A 17821-nucleotide genomic window follows, 5' to 3' on the forward strand; every position below is an offset into this window, starting at 1 on the left:
GGGGAGCGGACGTCTCAGTTCCCTGCACAAAAGTCTCTAGTCCTCCGAGTAAACCCCTGTGCCTTACCCCCTTCAGGCCTCCCCTCCCTCCCTCCAGGCTCTGCCCAGAAAGCCACAAAGGAGGAAACCTGATGGAAAACGCACAGCTAGATCTAGAGAAAAACATCCCCTGCTGGTGACATTCCTCTGGCTGAGACAAAGTCATTTTACCCGGGATTCCATGCTGGCTGAGGCTAAAGAGAATCCCTCACGGTGCACGTCCCATGTAAGCTGTTCCCCAGATGACCCAGGCGGGCCCCAGCGCAGAGAATCCATCCCGCTCACCCTCCATTTAGGCTGGTGGTGAGGATGGGGTGCAGGGAAGTTACAGAAGAGCCCGGGTGGGGCCTGGCCCGGGGCCGTGAGGTGGGAGGTGCTGCTGCAGAGCCTGCCTCGCTCGGATTCCCCCCAGAGCTGCTCAGCCTGGACCCCGGTGCACCTTTCCTGAATCTCACCACCCAAACCACTCAGAGAGAGGAAAGGGAATGGAAATCGATTCCCCCCCCACCCCCCCATGCTAGGGGGTCGCCTGACGGCTCGGTGCTGGGATCACTGCAGCTCTTTACTCCCCTTTGGGCTGAAAGCATATCTGGAAAACTTGGCCGCAGTATATGCACCCCCAGAAACAGACCTCTCCCCAACTCAGACTGTTCAGGGATCCGGGACAGAGCTCCCTCTGAGACGTCTCCCACCCTCCAGAGCGGCGGTTCACCCCTTAGAGCTGCAGCCCCAGGTCGGTGGCGCTGGGCACTCAGAGGACTAGAGCCAGGCGGGCTTTCAGGGAGAAGGGCCATCCTCGGGACTCAGAGCAGCGTCCACACCTCCCTGAAGGCGGGGAGTGCGGAGGGGCTCTGCAGAAGTGTGACTCCTCTGCCTTAACAAGCGGGCCGCCGAAGTTCGGAGATGAGAGGCCTAGGGGAACACGCTGGCCTGGGTCTCTGCGTGGGGCCGTCACACACGCTGCCCAAACCCAGAGATACTGCTGCTCTGTGGTTCAACATCATCGCAGCTCAGGCCTTCGGGCCTTTAAAAAAATATCATCGCTGGCGTTGTTTCTGTTGCTTTAAGAAATTGCGGATGTACTCTGTCCATATCTAAGACACAGTCTTTCCCCTTTGCCCGGGTCACTTTGGGGTTGGGAGCGACCTTACACACTCAGCCCCTCCCAGGAGCAGGGATGGGCTGGAAGAAGGTGGGCGCAGCAGTGCAGCCCCCGTGCAGCCCCTTCCTCCGCAACAGGGGGGTTAAGTTACCAGGAATTCCCTGAGGGGAGAGGCGCTCTGTGGGAGAGCCCTCCCACTGATCCCACTTTTTTTCTTACTCTGCACTAAAATCTTTACATCTTGGGATCCTTTTCTTCCTGATCAGTCAACTGAAAATGCCTCCTAGATGCAGGCACAGACCCTTGCGTGGTGTGACCTGTTCTTTCTCCCCACAATCAGCCCCAACGTGCACGCCTCCCTCCCCACCCCACCGCTGGAGGAAGGTTAGCCCCGCCCCCGTCAGTGGTCAGCACTTTTCAGGAGGTCGCCCACCCTGTAAGGAGGACAGCTCCTGAGCACCCTCTGGCTCTTGCACCCCGTCTGCCCTTCACCCCCTCGGCACCCCCCCCGCCCCGCCGACCTTGTTGCAGGCGCTGTACTGATCCCGGGCTCTTACTTGGTCTGATTTAAAAGCCTGGAAAGGGGCCAGGAGGGAGCTGGGAGGAAACTCTCCGGGGAGGGTCCAGCTTCCCCGACCCGTGCCCACCAGAGCACGCGGGCCCCCTGTCCCCAGAGACCTGGGATGCCCACACGCGTCTGCCCGCGTAGCCCGAGGAAGAGCCCGGGTCGACCCGCGGCGGGGGGTCGGGGGGGGGGGTGGCCCGCAGCCGGCGTTGGTGTGGGGGCGGGGGGGGGGGGATGTGCCCCGCAGCCGGCGCCCTGGGGGGGTTAACCCGCAGCCGGCGTCGGGGAAGGGGAGGGGGATGTGACCCTCAGCCTGCGTCCGGGTCTAGACCCGCAGCCGCCCGGCGGAGACCGAGGCCCCGGCCGCCGCGCACCTCCCGGCCCCCGGGCCCCGGAACGGCCGCGCCGCGGCGGCTCTTTGTCTACCTGCTCCGGGCGTTAAAGGGCCCGCTCGCAGTCGGGGCTCGGGACCCGAGGCGGCGACGGGAAGTGGGGCTCTGTCGCTTTAAGTGCAGCTGGAGCGGTGAGTCGGGCGGGCGGGGGGAGGAGGGAGCGAGGGGCGAGGGCTGGTCCCGGGTCTCCGGCCGTCCGCGTGGCCGCGCTCAGACCTCCGCGGGTCGGCCGGGCGGGCGCGGCGTCGGCGCGGGGTTCCCGGCGGCCGAGGGCCGCTGCGCCGGGAGGATGTTGCATCTGCCCCTGCCCAGGGCGGGAAGGACGAGTTTCTCCCGCAGGTAAGCGCCCCGCCGCGCGCCGGCCCTCCGCTGCCGCAGTCTTGCGGGGGTGGGGTGGCGTCCGCACGCAGGAGGGTCTTGGCCGCCCTAGAGTCGCGGACTTAGAGGACGGCAGCGCCACCTGAGCCTCTGGCTCCCGAGCGTTTGGCCTGTTGGCCTTGGGGTTGGAGGTCGGGGTGCGGAGGGGTCTCGGGAGGGGGAGGAAAGCAGGGCGCGTGCGGTCCCCGGGGACCGGGACGGACCTGGGACAATAGCACGACTGGACAGAACTTCCCTGGTTCCCTGCAGTGCGGTGGGGCCGGGGGTCTTGGGGACCTGGGGAGTGGAAAGCGAGAGGGCTTCGACCCCAGCCGGGTTCCCCCAGCCCCGGAAGCTCTGGGGGTCTTTTGGGGTGAAGAGAGGTGGTGGAGGTGTAGGCTGAGACCTGAGTGGGCGCCGGGCTGAATTTATGACGCCGCAGCCGACTGGATCCCTCAGAGGAGAGTGAAGCCCGGGACCCTACTCTGGGAGGGGATGAGAGCCGGCTGATGGGGGAACAGACACCGGCCCTGTAAGGTGAGGGTCGGGCACTCAGGCTCCCCACTAAGGGGCAGTGACTATGACCGTGGCCAGCCCTGGGACCCCGCCAGCCGACTTAGAAACCACGCTTCCAGGAGAGGATTAGGGAATTCCAGCCACCTGAGGAAGAGGGCTGCTGCTGTCTGGCGTTTCTGGGAGCTTCCCACCCCGGTGTGCACCCTCCCTCCCCTCAGCCTCCCTTCGGACCTGTGGAGCTGAGGAAGCTGGGGACTGGGGAGTTGAATGGGAGGCCGGATGCCCCTTGCTGTGACCGCTCCACCCCCCCCCCCAGCCCCTAGACCCCTGACTCGCACCCTGTGCTCCTTCTCCCCCGAGGTTCCTCGGAGGGAACCCATTGCAGTTCTGCCCACGCAGGCTCAGGGTCAGAGCAGACCAGTGGGTAAGGCCTGGTGAAGGGGGGGCATCCCCAGCACCCGGAGCCCCTCGGAAGCCTGTCCTGCTGGCCTCCAACTTGGGACCCTTGGAGTCACTTTGCTAAGCTGACTGGTGAGGCTGGGGGTGTTGTAAGAGGAACCAATTCACGAACAGAGAATATTCTAGAGAACAGAGGTCTATTCAGGGACCTGTGGGAATTCCTGTTTCTGGTGGGATCCCGGGCCGAGTCCTGAGTCCCTGGCCCTGGAGAAGGCAGAGGGGAGGGTGCCTTCCTAACCTCCCCTACCCCCCACTTCCACCACTGCCACCCCAGCTCAGAACCCACTCCGGATCCACACGGGGTGTGTCTGAGGACCGTTATAGTTGCACCGGTTCTACTATTAAGTTCTCCCCCCAGCGCCCCCCAGCCCCATGGCAGAAGAGGTGAAAATCTCTTAGTTGATCCCAGCGCCCTTCCCTGAACGCACCACGCCTTTCTTCCTCCACCAGCCCTTGCTAGGTGACCCCATCACGCCTTGACATGGAATCCTCCCTGCTCCCTTGCTCTGCTACACCCCACCCCACCCCAGGAGACCCAGGCTCTGTACTGTGAGCTCAGCATCCGGTCCTGAATCCACAGCCGTTGGGTACTCACTCACCTAGCTTCTTACCAGAATCAGACTTCTGGGCAGGTGTGCCAGGTGTGCCCTAGCCTGAGGACAGAGCAGGTCGAGTTACACCTACTCAGCCTGCCAGCCGCCTGCTGGGGTATGGCTGGGTTGGGCCTGTGGTTTCCTTTTCACGAAAGCCCAAAACTTTCAGGGGGATTGTAGTTAGTAGGCAGGGAGAGAGGGGATGTCATAAACTGGAGGTCAGTCCGAGAATTGCCAGAGTTCAAATGTAAACGTTAACTGCCCTGGCTCTCATCCACGGAGGGAGGGCTTAGCCCAAGCCTTCACTCTGGGGACAGCTCAGAACCTAACTTGTAAATGATGTTTGATTGGGGCCAACCGGGATCAAAGAGACGCTTTCCCTGCAGGCTCAGGTCCCCCGAACTCTGCAGGAGACAGCTGGGGAGGATGTGAGTGAGGTCTCAGGGTGAATGGCTTAATTTGGCCCTCCAGTATCTCCAGGACCAGCTTTTGATGAGCTGAGCTGTGATCAGCCCTGGGCCTTTCCTCCCCAGATGCCTGGGATTATTGCATCTACGGGGGAGGCGGTTTCCATTGGTGCCATTCTCGCACATCTCAAGTGTTAGGGTCTCTCCTGGAGACCCCTGTCTTCTCCTGCCCCAGCAAACCCCGTCCTCAGTGTCTCCCAAGCAGGAATCCTGGAGTGCAGGCATCTGTCCCATTCAGCCCTCCTGGACACCCTCCTGGGAAAGGCCCTGAGCTAGAGCCTGGGGACCCTTGGGAACGGGACCTGCTCACAGAGACCCTGGGGCAGAGGGTGTGGACCTGGCACAGAACCAGCCCCCGTGAGGGGACAGAACGCCTCGGGACAGCAGAGCCAGTGGCTGCTTCTGGTTAGAGGGTTTTACGGAGCTAGGCTTGCATGCCAAGGGCAGGCTGCACTTGGCTGGCTGGACCTCTCCCTGCAGAGCCCTGCCCTCTGATCGGGAGGCAGGAGGAGAGAGGGCAGAGGAAGTCTGGGTGTGGCGGCAGCCCGTGCCCACATCTGAGCCAGTCACTTCTAACCACTATGACAAGACGCTCCAGGCAACGCCTGTGCCGAGGGCTTTGTAAACACTTGCTTGTTTAATCCCACAGCAAGCACGGGACGTGCATTTTACTGTCACCCCATTTCACAGATGAAGAAACTGAGCCACAGGGTGGTTCAGTGAACCTACCTGAGATCCCAGTGGTGGGATCTGCCTGACTCTAAAGTCAACCTTTAAACCCTGCGCCAAGGAACCTGTTCTCACTGACACTAATCTGGGCCCAGGGGATGCTCCAAGCTGAAACCGCAGAAGCTGCGGGTAGTAGCAGCCTCACAGAGGTGTAGTGAGAGCTGGCCTGACCGCTGGTGGGTGTCGTGGGAAGAGCCCTGGACTCGGAGTCCACCAACCCGATCCGGACTCTGGCTCCACTGCTGATTCACTTCGTGACCTTAGTTGCTTGGCTTCCTGTCCCAGTTTCCTTCTCGAGCTCCTGACCCGTCCGCCTCGTGGGACGTGGGAATGACAGTGAGATGATGTGACAAGCAGAGTGCTTTCAACACCTGAGCCTTCCCGGGTGATATCGCACAGCCAAGGTCCCTCCCACGCAGCAGGGCTCCCTCCTCGATTCTCCAGGCCGCTCTTTCCCTCAGCATCCTACCCTGCCATCTTGCTGGGACCCTAACGAAGGTGCCCATCAGTGTAGTAGACTAAACAGTTCTCGGCTTAGGATATATCTTGGATTTTTACGTAAATTCTTAATTGTTCATCTGCAGATTTCTATTCAGTCCGAGTTCTGTGCTAACTAGGATAGCGTATTTATACCTCCCATTCTTGATGGCAAACTTGAAAAAAACTTAATCATTAAAAACACCCAGCCGTTATTTATTCAGCCTTTACTGTGTGATAACTTTGGGCCCGCCACTGTGCTGGGTGCTGGAGGAACAGTGGACCCCTGAGGAGCTCACATCTATTCATTTATTCAACAAAGTGTCATGAGTGCCCCCCAGGTGCAGGCACAGTGCTGGGAACAGGGGACACAGTGGTGCACAGCCCCTGCCATCAGGGAGCTTGGAGTCTTACCGTGAAAACAGACTAACAAAAGCAGCAGACACATACATACGGTATTTGGAATCGTGAGACACGTGAGAAGCAATCATGCAGGAGGAAGCAGTCTGTGTAGGAGCCGGGGAGGCACGTCACTGTGGTACCTGCTCATACGTGCGGTAGCTGGAAGCGGGCAAGGCAGGAGGGCTTCATGGAGAAGGTGGCGTTTTCCTTGAGCCTTGAAAGTAAAGTAAGGGTTTTCCAGAGGAACATGAGCTCCTTTGAGAAGAGAGGGAGGAGCGTTCCTCGGTAGAGCGGTTCTGTCTCATCTTCCAGCTTCTCTGCCCAGACCCGCCATCACTGGGGTACCTCCCATCACACAGACTCCTGGTCTGAGATGGAATCCTCTGAGGCAGACGACTGTATACATTCTCACCTGCTCAGCCCCACCAGGAATCCTGCCTGAAAACCTTTGATCTGATAGCACAACTGGCTTGTTTCCTCTGGACCTGGATCCAGCGTCATCTCACATTAAGTTCATGGCCAGAGTAACAGACTGCCCTCGCCCTTGCCCTTAAAGCAGAGTCAAATAATGCTACCCCCATGGAGAATGCATAGCTTGTGAGAATTCATCCTCGGCCTAACTGTCTTGGGATGCCTCAGGAATTTCCCAGAAAGAGTAAATTCCTGGACATTCCTGGCCATGTGAAGCCTCTATTGAAGGCTGACACATCGTTGGGGCGGAAATGTTGAGAAGGAAGGAACATCATGACCCCTTCACCCCCCTACCACCCCACCCCCGCCGTGCACGTGTGCACACGCATGGCAGCCCGGCCGCTGGTCCTGTTAGCACAGTCAGGAGATGGTCGGTGTGACCTGTGTGCTGACAGAGGGTGGAGCAAATGTGAGTTGCCTCATAAGCTAGTTTTCCTCCTTACTGTGTTGCTACCGGGGCCATTTGAGTAGCAGGTAGTTTATTCAAAAGAGGAGATTGGAGGGAAGCCGTGTACCTGCCTTCCCTGCTGGGTGTCAAGCTGGGTGTTGTATTTTTACCTTGTCTACTCCGCACGATGATCTTGAAAGGCTGGTGGTGACGTGACCATTTGGGGGCTGCGGGTGTGTTTCGGGGAGGGCAGCGCCTGTCCCAGGTCACAGACGGTAAGTAGTGAAGCAGAAATTCATACACAGCCTGGCTAGCTCCTCTGCCCGCCCCACTCTGGGCTGGATGTCGGGCTAAGGGGCTTGGTGCTTTCGGTAAGCTCGAGAACACTGGGGCTCCCTCAGGGACGGTCGCTTTCTGTAAACAAGAGCTGCTGATATATCAGCTTCTCCAACCTCCAGGGAAGCTGCTTTCCAACTTACCTATTTATGCTTTTCCCCCATTGTCGTTCATAACATGACGGTGGTTTTGTCCAATCACAGATTCCTGGGGGCAGGGACTCTTATGCAAGTGATGCATATATGGAATTAATAATGGTCTCTTGATGATGTCAACAAATAGCCAACAGGGTCCCATCAAGACGGCTTACATAGCAGGTCAGATGTGGATGCACCATATGTTTGAAAATTTTATTTTATTGAAGTATAGTTGATTTACAATGTTGTATTGGTTTCTGCTGTACAGCAAAGTGATTCAGTTATACGTATATACATTTTTTTAAATTTATTTATTTATTTATGGCTGTGTTGGGTCTTCGTTTCTGTGCGAGGGCTTTCTCTAGTTGCGGCAAGCGGGGGCCGCTCTTCATCGCGGTGCGCGGGCCTCTCACCATCGCGGCCTCTCCTGTTGCGGAGCACAGGCTCCAGACGCGCAGGCTCAGTAGTTGTGGCTCACGGGCCCAGTCGCTCCGCGGCATGTGGGATCTTCCCAGACCAGGGCTCGAACCCGTGTCCCCTGCATTGGCAGGCAGATTCTCAACCACTGCGCCACCAGGGAAGCCCTATATACATTCTTTTTCATATTTTTTTCCATTATGGTTTATCACAGGATATTGAATATAGTTCCGAAGGGTGGGTAGGGGAGGGATGGATTGGGAGTTTGGGATTAGCGGATATACCATATTTATCCTGTGCCCTGTCACGCTAGCTCTCTTTAGGGTCAAACGGCTACGTAAAATAAACGCAAATCAGTTCTCCACCAGCACGTACTGATTAATTGCCTACTGTGTGCCAAGAATTGTTCTGATCACTGCAAGGGGAACAACAGACAACTTATTTCAATCCACATGGTGGTACGATTAACTCGTCACAGAGTGGGATGTTGGCTTCTGACACTAGGAATGACAGTAGCTGGAAATAGGAAGCAAGCAAGTCAGAAACAGAAGAGATTTACGCCCAGGTCAGGGAGCAGCAGTTAGGAGGGCAGTGAGTGTGGCGAAGTCACGGAAAGTTCAAATGCAGACTGCAAGGACATTTGGGGGAAGGATTTCAGTTATGAAGGAAGAGGGAGGGGGCCCTGGGCCCAAGAGGCACCTTGGAAAGACTTCACGGGGCAGGGGGATCAGTGGGGGACATGGGAAAAGATTGGAATGAGGGCACATCCCCCGCCGTCTCTGATGTCCGGCCAGGCCCGTTCTTGAGGCTGTGTGGGCAGGTGTCCGGTGCATGCATGCTCCTGCAGGGGTGTGTGTACTCGTGTGTGTGCGTGCGTGCATGAAAATGTTGTTTTTCAGCTTGGAGCATTCTCCCACGGCTTATTTGAAATTCTTCTATGAGGCTATACCAGACGACCAGGTTTTGATCCTGGTGACCTGCCAACTGTGTGATTTTAAGACTAGGTTTTTAACAGCTTTAAAACAGGAGTAGTATTTCTGCCAGTGGGTAGAGTTATGGCTCAGAGGCCCAAAAGGAAAACAAATCCTCGGGATTTATTCTTGGGTGTCCTGGGTTTCTGGAGTTTGAGCCCCTGTACACAGGGACTGAGGCGTACATCCTGGAACCAATTCCTCAATTCTCTCTGAAGGGAGGCTGAAAATCATGGTTGGTTCATCAGATCTGGGAACGGAGGAAAGAGCTCCCGACCGAAATCCTTGTTTACGTCGAGGTGTCTTTCCACATTCTGGATATTTGTGCCATTTCTTCCTATTTACTCTGTTAAGTATGTGTTCCATTCCCATAATTTGTACTGGTTCTCCCATTTAAGCTTCTCTCTCATAAACTCTAGGTAAATATCCTCGTAATTTCCAGGCCCGGGTTCCCAACCCAGATTTCCATACCTGCTGCTCCTGAGAGCTTCTCTTTGGGGCGTTGCTTTTCCAGAACTCACCTCCCACAGCAGCCCCTCGGGGGTGGGCCCCTCATACATGGGCGTCACGCTTAACAACTTTGCCTTTCAGGCTCGCATCGAGCTGCTCTTGGGGAAGACTTCTGAGTCACCTTTTCCTGCAAAGGTGGCTCCTCTGAACGAGGAAAACCCGTAAAGGCCACTATTCTCAGTGCTATAATGCATTTTAGAATTACCTTCGAAGTACAATGAGCTATATGTTAATTGATTAGTTTCCCTCCATTTTCCTCGGCCCACTGTTGACGGCGCCAGCTCTTACAGATGAACTGTGAAGGAGGGGATACATATAATAAGACCAGCCTTCTCCTGTGCGCTATAGAAATTGCTTTCATCCTCCGTAGATGCACCTCATATCTGCATTATCTTTCAAGTGCTTTTGTCCTAGAGGCTGTATGGAAAGCCCAGGCAAAGCTGTGGCCCCAGGGGATGGGGGGGTGTATAGAAAGGGAGACGAATCTAGGCCCCTAGACTTCGGTGACCTCAGCAGGGACCCTCAGAGCCTCCACCGATCCGCCCGCCCAGGCCTCAGAACCAGCGGGGGGAGGACCAGTCCCTCCTCGCTCCCAGAAACCCTTGCGGGGGGAGGAGAGCATCGCTTGCTCAGGAGCCTTCCTGCTCTCGAGAAACCACGTCTGGGAATTTGCACAGAGCAGTTCGTGGTGGGAGCAGCTCTGATCCCCAGAGAGTCCAAAGCCCCTTGGGAGAAGCCTTGCTGCTCCTGCAGGACCCCCGGGCTCGGTGACGGTCTGCTCTGGCGAGCCCCCGGCCACTCCATGTCTCTTACAAAGTCGAAGCAGGACTCTCTAACCCACCACGATTCTACCAGTAAAATAATGCTGTCGTGTGCTGTGAGCCCAGAGATGCAGAAATAACCTGAATTTTGATTTCTGTCATCCCCACCTCTGGTCTTCACGTTTAGCAAAGAAATCCAGAGGTGAAACAAGGAGGAATATTTGGGAAGCAGGAAAGGTCAGAACCTTCCTGAAGTGGTTCTGGGCACCAGACATGGTAGGGCCCTGCCCCTGACTTGCTCCTGCGCCCCCTGCCCCCGTGCCCTCCTCCACCTGGCATGTCGAAGGCCTACAGAGAGTTGTTTGTTCCCAAACCTGTTTGTGCCCGTTGAAATCGTGTCATCTAATTATTACATAAGTTGATGAAGTGTGAGTGTAGAAAGAAAGTTGTTTCTATAAAAACTACATCACTGCAACTTCCCTGGTGGCCCACTGGTTAAGAATCCACCTGCCAGTGCAGAGGGTGTGGGTTCGATCCTTGGTCCGGGAACTCGGATCCCACGTGCCGCGGAGCAGCTAAGCCTATGTGCCGCGACTACCGAGCCTGCACGTCACAACTAGAGAGAAGCCCGCGCGCCGCAACTAAGACCCGACGCAGCCAAATAAATAAACATTAAAAGTAAAAAAACTACATCACTGAAGGCTTTAGGGGGCTTGAAAAGGCAAATTGTTAGGAAAACGGTGGTGGAACTGGGTGTAGGACTTGAAAGGTTAGGGGGAGAAGATTGCTCTGTGCCATGAGAATCTCGCCCCACTTCAAAGACTGATGCAGGATGGCTTCCTGCGTGTGGGTCCGGCCGTGAGGAGCGGGGGTGGAAAACACACGTGTGTCGGGAAAGCCCTGCCGGTTCTGGGACCTTGACCAGCACTGAGCTTCGCTGGCGCCCTTCTGGGGAGTTTTCTGTAACAAGGCTGAGTCTGCGAGGATTTTACCGGAGCGAGCCCTCAGGAAGGTGGGGAGGGGCCTTCCCTGGACGTCCTGCAGTGCAGAAGAACGCCCACCCGCCAGGGCCTGGGTGACCCGCGCGTTGGCAGGGGGGCCACCAGAGCAGCCCTCTGGTTCCCTGCCTTATACATGGGGGCTTCTGCTAAAGATGTCAGCAGAAAGCTTTCCTCTCCTCAAAAGGGGGCTTGCAGACTACCAGCTTCGTTCTTTTCTGTCTCCCTTCCTTCAGATGCGTGTGAGACGGAGCTGAGCTCGCCCACGTGAGGCCCGGGGCGTGTATCTTTGGTGCCCAAGTCACCTCGTCTGTCCGTTCATTTTCAGCTCCTTCTGGTGCTGACTGATGCACTTTACATTTACTCAGACCTAACGGTTGTCACCTCCAAGGGGGACCCCATTAGGGCTTTGTTCTTCCAGGTCTCTGAAAGGCAGGCGGGACTTTGGGCACAGCCCCCTCGGGACAGCAGCGGAGTTGCAGTGGCTCTGGATCTGTCCTGCGTTGGATAAGAATGGAAGAAATAACAGGATGTTTTCATTCCCATCTGTTGCCTGAAGGCTCCTTCCCCAGAAATAAAACCAGTTGGATTTTGATTAACTTTCTCTTCTTTTAATTTCGGCCTTCCTTCTTTGGACTTCTTTAAGGATTATGCCAGAAGCCCCAGACTGATCAGAAAGCCTCAGAACAGAGATTCCAACTTATAGTTGCCCAAGAAAAGCATGTTAATACCCCAAGTAATTTCCTAGCTGGTCATTTCCTGTGTTCTCAAGATTGTTATTTTTTCCTAAGATAGGTATCTGTAGGTAACAAAAACTGTTCTCCCTCTTGACCTTGGGGAGGTGATGTGACAGGAGACACCATGAGGGAAGCATTAGCGGAGGGGCTGGGGAAAAGGCTAAGTGTACGACCTGTATGTAGCCAGTCTTGGAGTACGTTTTCGATGCTGAAGTGAAGAGAAGAAGTGCCGGAAATCTAATACTGACTTTGCCACTGATTTGTTCCGGGACCCAGGGCGAAACTCCCAGCCTTAGTTTCCCCTTCTTTGAAGGAAAACTAGGGCCACCTCAGTGGAGAGGCACACGTGAGATGGTTCGCAGAGAATGGAATGCCTGGGTGGAGAGTGCTGGGTTCAGGATTTGCTACAGAATGATGGCAATGCACTCTCAAGGGGTGTTGGAAGCAATGACCAGTTCCCAAAGTGGCTGGGGACGTATGTTTGCAAAGCACTACAGATACTTCAGTACCTGATCTGTAAAAACTGCATAGGACATCTGCCTCTCAAAGCTGTTTGCTATCTCTGGCGTTTGCAGGTGAGGGTTTGAGAAGTTTAAATCTTTTCCGTTCCCTGTTATTTTTTCCTCCATTCATCCTTCATCCTTAAGCGGGCAGAATGTCATGCCTGGGGCAGGGAATGAGTGTCTCTTTACCGTGCCTGAACACCTGTGTGTAGTTTGTTTCTCTGGTCTAAGATCTTTACTTCATCTCCTTATCGGTTGAGAATTAAGATTCCTTTTCTTTTCATTCTTTTTGTTCAAGGCTTTGTAGTAGGTGAGAGATGGGCTTACTTTCACATACACAGAAAACTCACCCATAAAAACGCGGCTCTTTCCCATGCACTAGCTGGGCTTTCCTCTGATGCTGACCTTTGACCCCCACGCACAATGTGGTATTCAGCCGTCCTGCTCTCTGAAGTGAAAATCTTCAGAGCCCTCAACAAAGATATTTCACCGAGAGTAAGCAGTCCGTGAACTAAATGGCTCCCGATAAGAAGGCGGTTAATTTGGCGATAAAGATGAAGGCAAGAGGTCTATAAAAATTACAATGCCCACCGAGGCCAGATTACTGATCCCCCCATGGTGGGAGTGACAGCTCAGTCTTCCTTAAGACCTAGATTAAAGAGACAAGTAAAGTTTTTAGTCAGTGGGGTTTCTTAATGCTGGGATTTCTTTGGATAAACCTGCCCAGTGTTCCTTGGTAGGATTGATAAGAGTGGAGAATCTTAGTGGGGGGAGCTATGCAGAAATCCAGAGGGCCTCTCGGGAGCACTTCTTTTGAAATCCTGAACAAGTGCTCCTGTTCTCTGGTTTTCAAGGACATAAGCATTTATAGGCTGGTTGGCAAGAAAGAAGACTTCATAAACAACATGGGGTCCCAGGCATCACCTTAGACAAAGCGCAGAGAAGGTAACAGATTATTAGCATTGCCTTTTTTTTTTCCCCGTCTTGCTCTCTGGAAATGTAAGGGAAGACTGAGACTGAGGAACAGGCCTTGGGTGTTTTATTGTAAGGTTGGTTGACGAGAGGGAGACAGAGCGGCGAGGTAGGGAAAAGTCAGGGTTCGGTTTACACCAAAAATCATTTCCCAGGGCTGTGTTCAGAACCCGTGTCTGCCAGTTGTGTGCGGACATCCAGATTTCCATGGTGTGAGGAAACTTCTTTTGCTGCATCTACCTCACAGCAGTAGCTTGCAGATTTTTCCTCCATGAAGCTTTATTTTTGGAAACCACTGTAATTCACATGTTGGGACCTATTATTAACTGCTCATTTTATGCTGTTATTGGAAATCTTTATATCAGGAAAGAATGTACGGGTTGTTCTGAGGGGAAGGGAGGCTCGAATTAAAAGTTACCTTACCTAGCATCTCAGGTCTGGGGTCTGAGAACAGATTGGAAACCCATATCCCCCCAAGCAAAGAAAGCTCTCTTGGTTGTCTGCCCATGACTGTCTTCCCGAATGAAGGGCCCTCACGGATCTAAGAGGTGGCTGTTTCGAGGCAGAAGATCATGTAAACACTTGTAAAATTGTCTCTTTGGGAGCCACGGCGGTGTAAGTACCGCCGTCCACCCTCCAGGACAGTGTTGATGAGGAACTACATGGCGTGTTTCATAAACGGAGAGAGAAGCAATCGCACCATGTTACATTTCAGCCCATAACTGGATGGTTGGAGAAGGCCCCTGTTTAATTAAATTCCAGCACGTGGTGTCTGACAGGACGACTTGGCCTTACACTTGACCACCGGCTGGGATTGGAGAGAAACGCCCTCCACGAGCCCCTGCACACTGGCGTCAGCTCAGATGCTGTGCGTTCTTGGCAGGAAAGGGTCTCCCGCAGCCATGGCGGGGCTCCCACCTCAGGAGCTCTCAGGAGACCTCAAAGAGCTCAGCACGCAACGCCCCTGCAAATTCTGCCTCTGGCTTTCGTTTTTAAGCTGTTCTGGGCAGGCTCCACATAGGACGGCTTTTCGGAAACATGAGGGACTACATAAGCGTTGGCCTCTGGTGGGTTAGCGTAGGGGATTGTTGTTGTGAAACCAACGACCCTCCCAGCTGCAGGAACCCAGGTAAGTGAGCGCCCAAGGGACGCAGCCGGAAGGGAGCAGGAAGGAAGGAAGACAGAAGCCAGGCAGCTGGAAGGAAGAGTGCAGGAAGGGCGGGCACAGACCTTCCTGCGAGTGGACCAATTGGCAGCTCCCGCGCCGCTGACGGACAGGGCAGGACGGGGTGGGCGGGGCGCCCGCGGTGGGCGGGGCGCTAGTGGACCCTCAGGCCGGCCTGGTCGCGGAGGGGAGGGCGTGACTGTGTGCCGGGGACATGTGGCCGTGGGAAGGCCTTGCTGACCCCCGGTTATGGGCCCGTCACCCCCGCCCCAGGGCCATGAAGGCCCCGGCGGAGGCAGGTGTCGCCGCAGTGTCCACCGGGCCTCGCCCAGCATCCTGGCCCTCGCTATCAGGGGCGTTTGAGTTTTACCCATCGTCCCGAAGAGCCCTTTGCAAAGCGCCGTCCAGGAGGTTGGACTTCACACTCGAGCCGCGTGGGTCCCGATGAATCCCCACGAGGGGAAGGTCGTGGACCGGGGTCCACAGAGCCCCCCCCACCCAGGCCAAGGCACCTGAGTCGTCTCCAGCTGCCCGGCACCCTCCCACCACTCTGCGGCGGGCCCGCAGGGGCACATTGTCCGCTGGCCTTTGCAAAGGGCGGGAGCCGGTGTACGCACGTGGGAGGGCCTGTCGGGTTGGCCGCCCTGCCTGCCTGCGCTTAAGCCCTCATCCAGTTACCGAGAAGCAAGACCCCTCGCAGGAACGTCGTGTTTGGGCTTTCAGGCCTTTTGAGGTTTAGGACTAACCCTGTTCTTCACGATTCTCGATCCCAAACCTCAGTAACTTGAGGTGCTGTGTAAAAGCGGTGGAGCAGACACAGATTATCACTGACCCAGAGAGACCAGCTCTTTGTGCAAAGGGCCCCTGGAGGCGGGTAAGTGATCTCGCCCTCCAGCGGAGCACCATTTGGAAAGCTGCCAAATAACACACTGCAGAGTGACGCCCAACGGTTCCCTAGAGATCCAAGCAGATGCCTGACTTAGTTCTGCTAGTCTGTGACTACCCCCAACTAGAGCTGTCTCTCATGATGGGAGTATTTATAGTCTATACAGTGGTTAAAGGCAGGTCTTAACAGTCAGACAGATCTTGACATTAAACGGAGGCTGTGGGACCATGGGCAGGCATGCAACTCAACTTGTCTTACGTTTCTCCTCTCTTATGCGTAAAATGGAAGTAATATCTAACTCCAGGCTGATATGAAGATTAAATGAGGTTGTACCTCTATGTAAGTGCCCAGCACAGTGCTTAGACACATATTTAAATACTGGACACATGGTAACTATTGTTTTCGTAATCTGGTGACGTTCACAAAGAAAAATAAGATTAGAATATATGCTTGGATCGGCACAAATCTGGCATCTCCACTAGAAGATAATGTAAAAGGCGTGCCCTTCTGACAAAAGCAGGTGCCATGGATCAGTTTAAAAGGCAGCATATTAAAGATGCCTTTTAATAGTGAGCATTTCAGAATCACTGTTTGGATTTCCACACTGCATTAGGCGGTGGAAAAGTGGAGAAACTGCTGTGATTTGAGCGAGCTTATAGACAGACAACCAAATGAGTGAGCTTGGTAATTTCTCTGACTCCACAGACTGAAGGGAACCATCACCTCGGCTCCAGCGTTTCTGATGTTGGGGGTGGTATGACCTTCATTAGCATAACTTAAGGGTGTCTTCCGGAAAGCCTTGAGTCTTCAGTAGAGCTGCAGACGTTGCTTTGGTCAAGTGCAGGGCGTTGCCACGTGTGTGTCCAGCAGTGTAGAGTCCTGTTGGTCATGTCTGACCAGGTGGGTGCAAATCATGGCTCCTGCTGGGTCAGACCCCAGCTGCCTGCTGGTTAAGTGAACAGCAGCTTTGCACAAAGCAGCCTCAGCCGACTTATACTCGGATTGCTTTGCTACAACAGAAACCTTTACTCTTAAAACCACACAGCTTAACAAATGTTCAGTTATGAAGTGTGCCCTTAAATTCTCCTACCTTCTCACGACCATTTCTTTTGAAAGAGTGATATCAGGGTGCCAACGGAGGCGTCAGATAAGCTTCCCCAGTAAGAAATTGAAAAGCCTCCCTGGCAATACACTGATGCTCCTTTGAGGCCTCAGCTTCTGATTCTTTGCGGAGAGAAAACTTATCACCCTGGACTCCTACACCTATGGCCACTGCCATTCTATATGATCGACATTTTTAGATTGGAATTTAAATGAGGATACGACATAAAGAGGAATTACAGCTGTTACGGGAATGAAGAAATCCAGCCGAAGTCACTAAACTCAAAACCCCAAAGGGACCTAAGTAGGCCGTATCAAAATTTTCTGGAACCTGGAAACCAGCTTCATCTTGTATCTTATTTATGACTCTCCACCCAGCCCGGGATGTTTCTTTTTCTTTATATTCAGTGAAGGTACAACGGTTTTTGTGCGACCCTGCAGCTGACTTTCATTAGAGTAACCGTCCTTGTCCAAGGTTGTTGGCTCAACTTCTCCCCAGGGATCTCAGGAGGGTGTGGGCTCCTGCAAGAGGTGCTTGCATTCTGCTATGGATTGCTTTCTCAGTGTTATTCGTGGAAAGGAAAACAAATTAAGGATTCGGATGACATTCCCTGTGTGTGCACTGCAGGTGTCATGCTGTCACGAACTTTGCGTTTATCCTGAGCTGATCCTCTTGGTGGACGTAAAGGGCACTTGGGTCTCTGACCGCGTGTTGCCAGGATGGGGGTGGGGTGAGGGGGCCAGCATGCCGGTAGGCAGGCTGACGCTGGGAAGGACGTTTCTCTTTAGGTCTTAGGATTTGGAATGTGTGTTTGTCTCTGTTTTGCTGGCTTTCCCTTTGAACGTTCCTTGTTTTGTTTGTCTTTGGTGGATTACACGTGGACAGCATTAGGATAATTACAGACAGGAAACTTGGGTGGCGCGTTGCCCTCTGTTTTGAGTCAGGATTTTTGACTGGACGAGGAGTCTCAGCGAATAGAAAAAAGACGATTGCCTCAGTTTATGTAGAAACACTAGGAAGAAGTTGGAAAGTGGACTTTTAGTTTTAACAGAGTAAGAGAGAAAAAAGGTGATAACGGAATGCCAGGGACTCTGGGGTGAGAAGACTGAATGTGATACAAAGAATTCAGCAGAGGGGAGTGGTGTATTCAAAGGGAAGGCCTGGCAGCGGTGGGGTTTGTGGCGGAAGCCTCGTCCCGCCAAGAGAGTAGCTTACAGGCTGGGGGTGTTTACTGCCAGCTCAGCATCTCACACCAGCAGTCTGGCCCAGACCCTCCGGAGCTGCCAGAAACTGCTCAGAGTGTGCAGATCCTTAGCCCGGAGTGTGGACCGGGGCCCACTTCCCCATCCCCTTTCACCTCTTCGGAGGC

The 17821-nt window shown here is 54.4% G+C and overlaps 1 protein-coding gene across 8 annotated transcripts in view; it reads left to right on the plus strand.

Annotated features, from left to right (window-relative positions):
- NAV1 (neuron navigator 1) overlaps positions 1-17821 on the plus strand; it is a 212991-nt gene that overhangs the window by 146739 nt on the left and 48431 nt on the right. The window contains exon 1 of one of the 8 annotated variants that reach the window (XM_068541890.1): positions 2300-2437. The exons of 6 other annotated variants lie outside the window; for them this stretch is intronic. In XM_068541890.1, coding sequence (XP_068397991.1) covers positions 2388-2437 — 50 coding nt within the window. In that variant the 5' untranslated portion in view covers positions 2300-2387. Of the gene's footprint in view, positions 1-2299; positions 2438-17821 lie in introns of those variants that run through there. One more of the 8 variants, XM_068541889.1, reaches the window with a different exon arrangement.

Source organism: Eschrichtius robustus, chromosome 3 (genome assembly GCF_028021215.1).
Source record: "Eschrichtius robustus isolate mEscRob2 chromosome 3, mEscRob2.pri, whole genome shotgun sequence".
Taxonomy (NCBI): Eukaryota; Metazoa; Chordata; class Mammalia; order Artiodactyla; family Eschrichtiidae; genus Eschrichtius; species Eschrichtius robustus.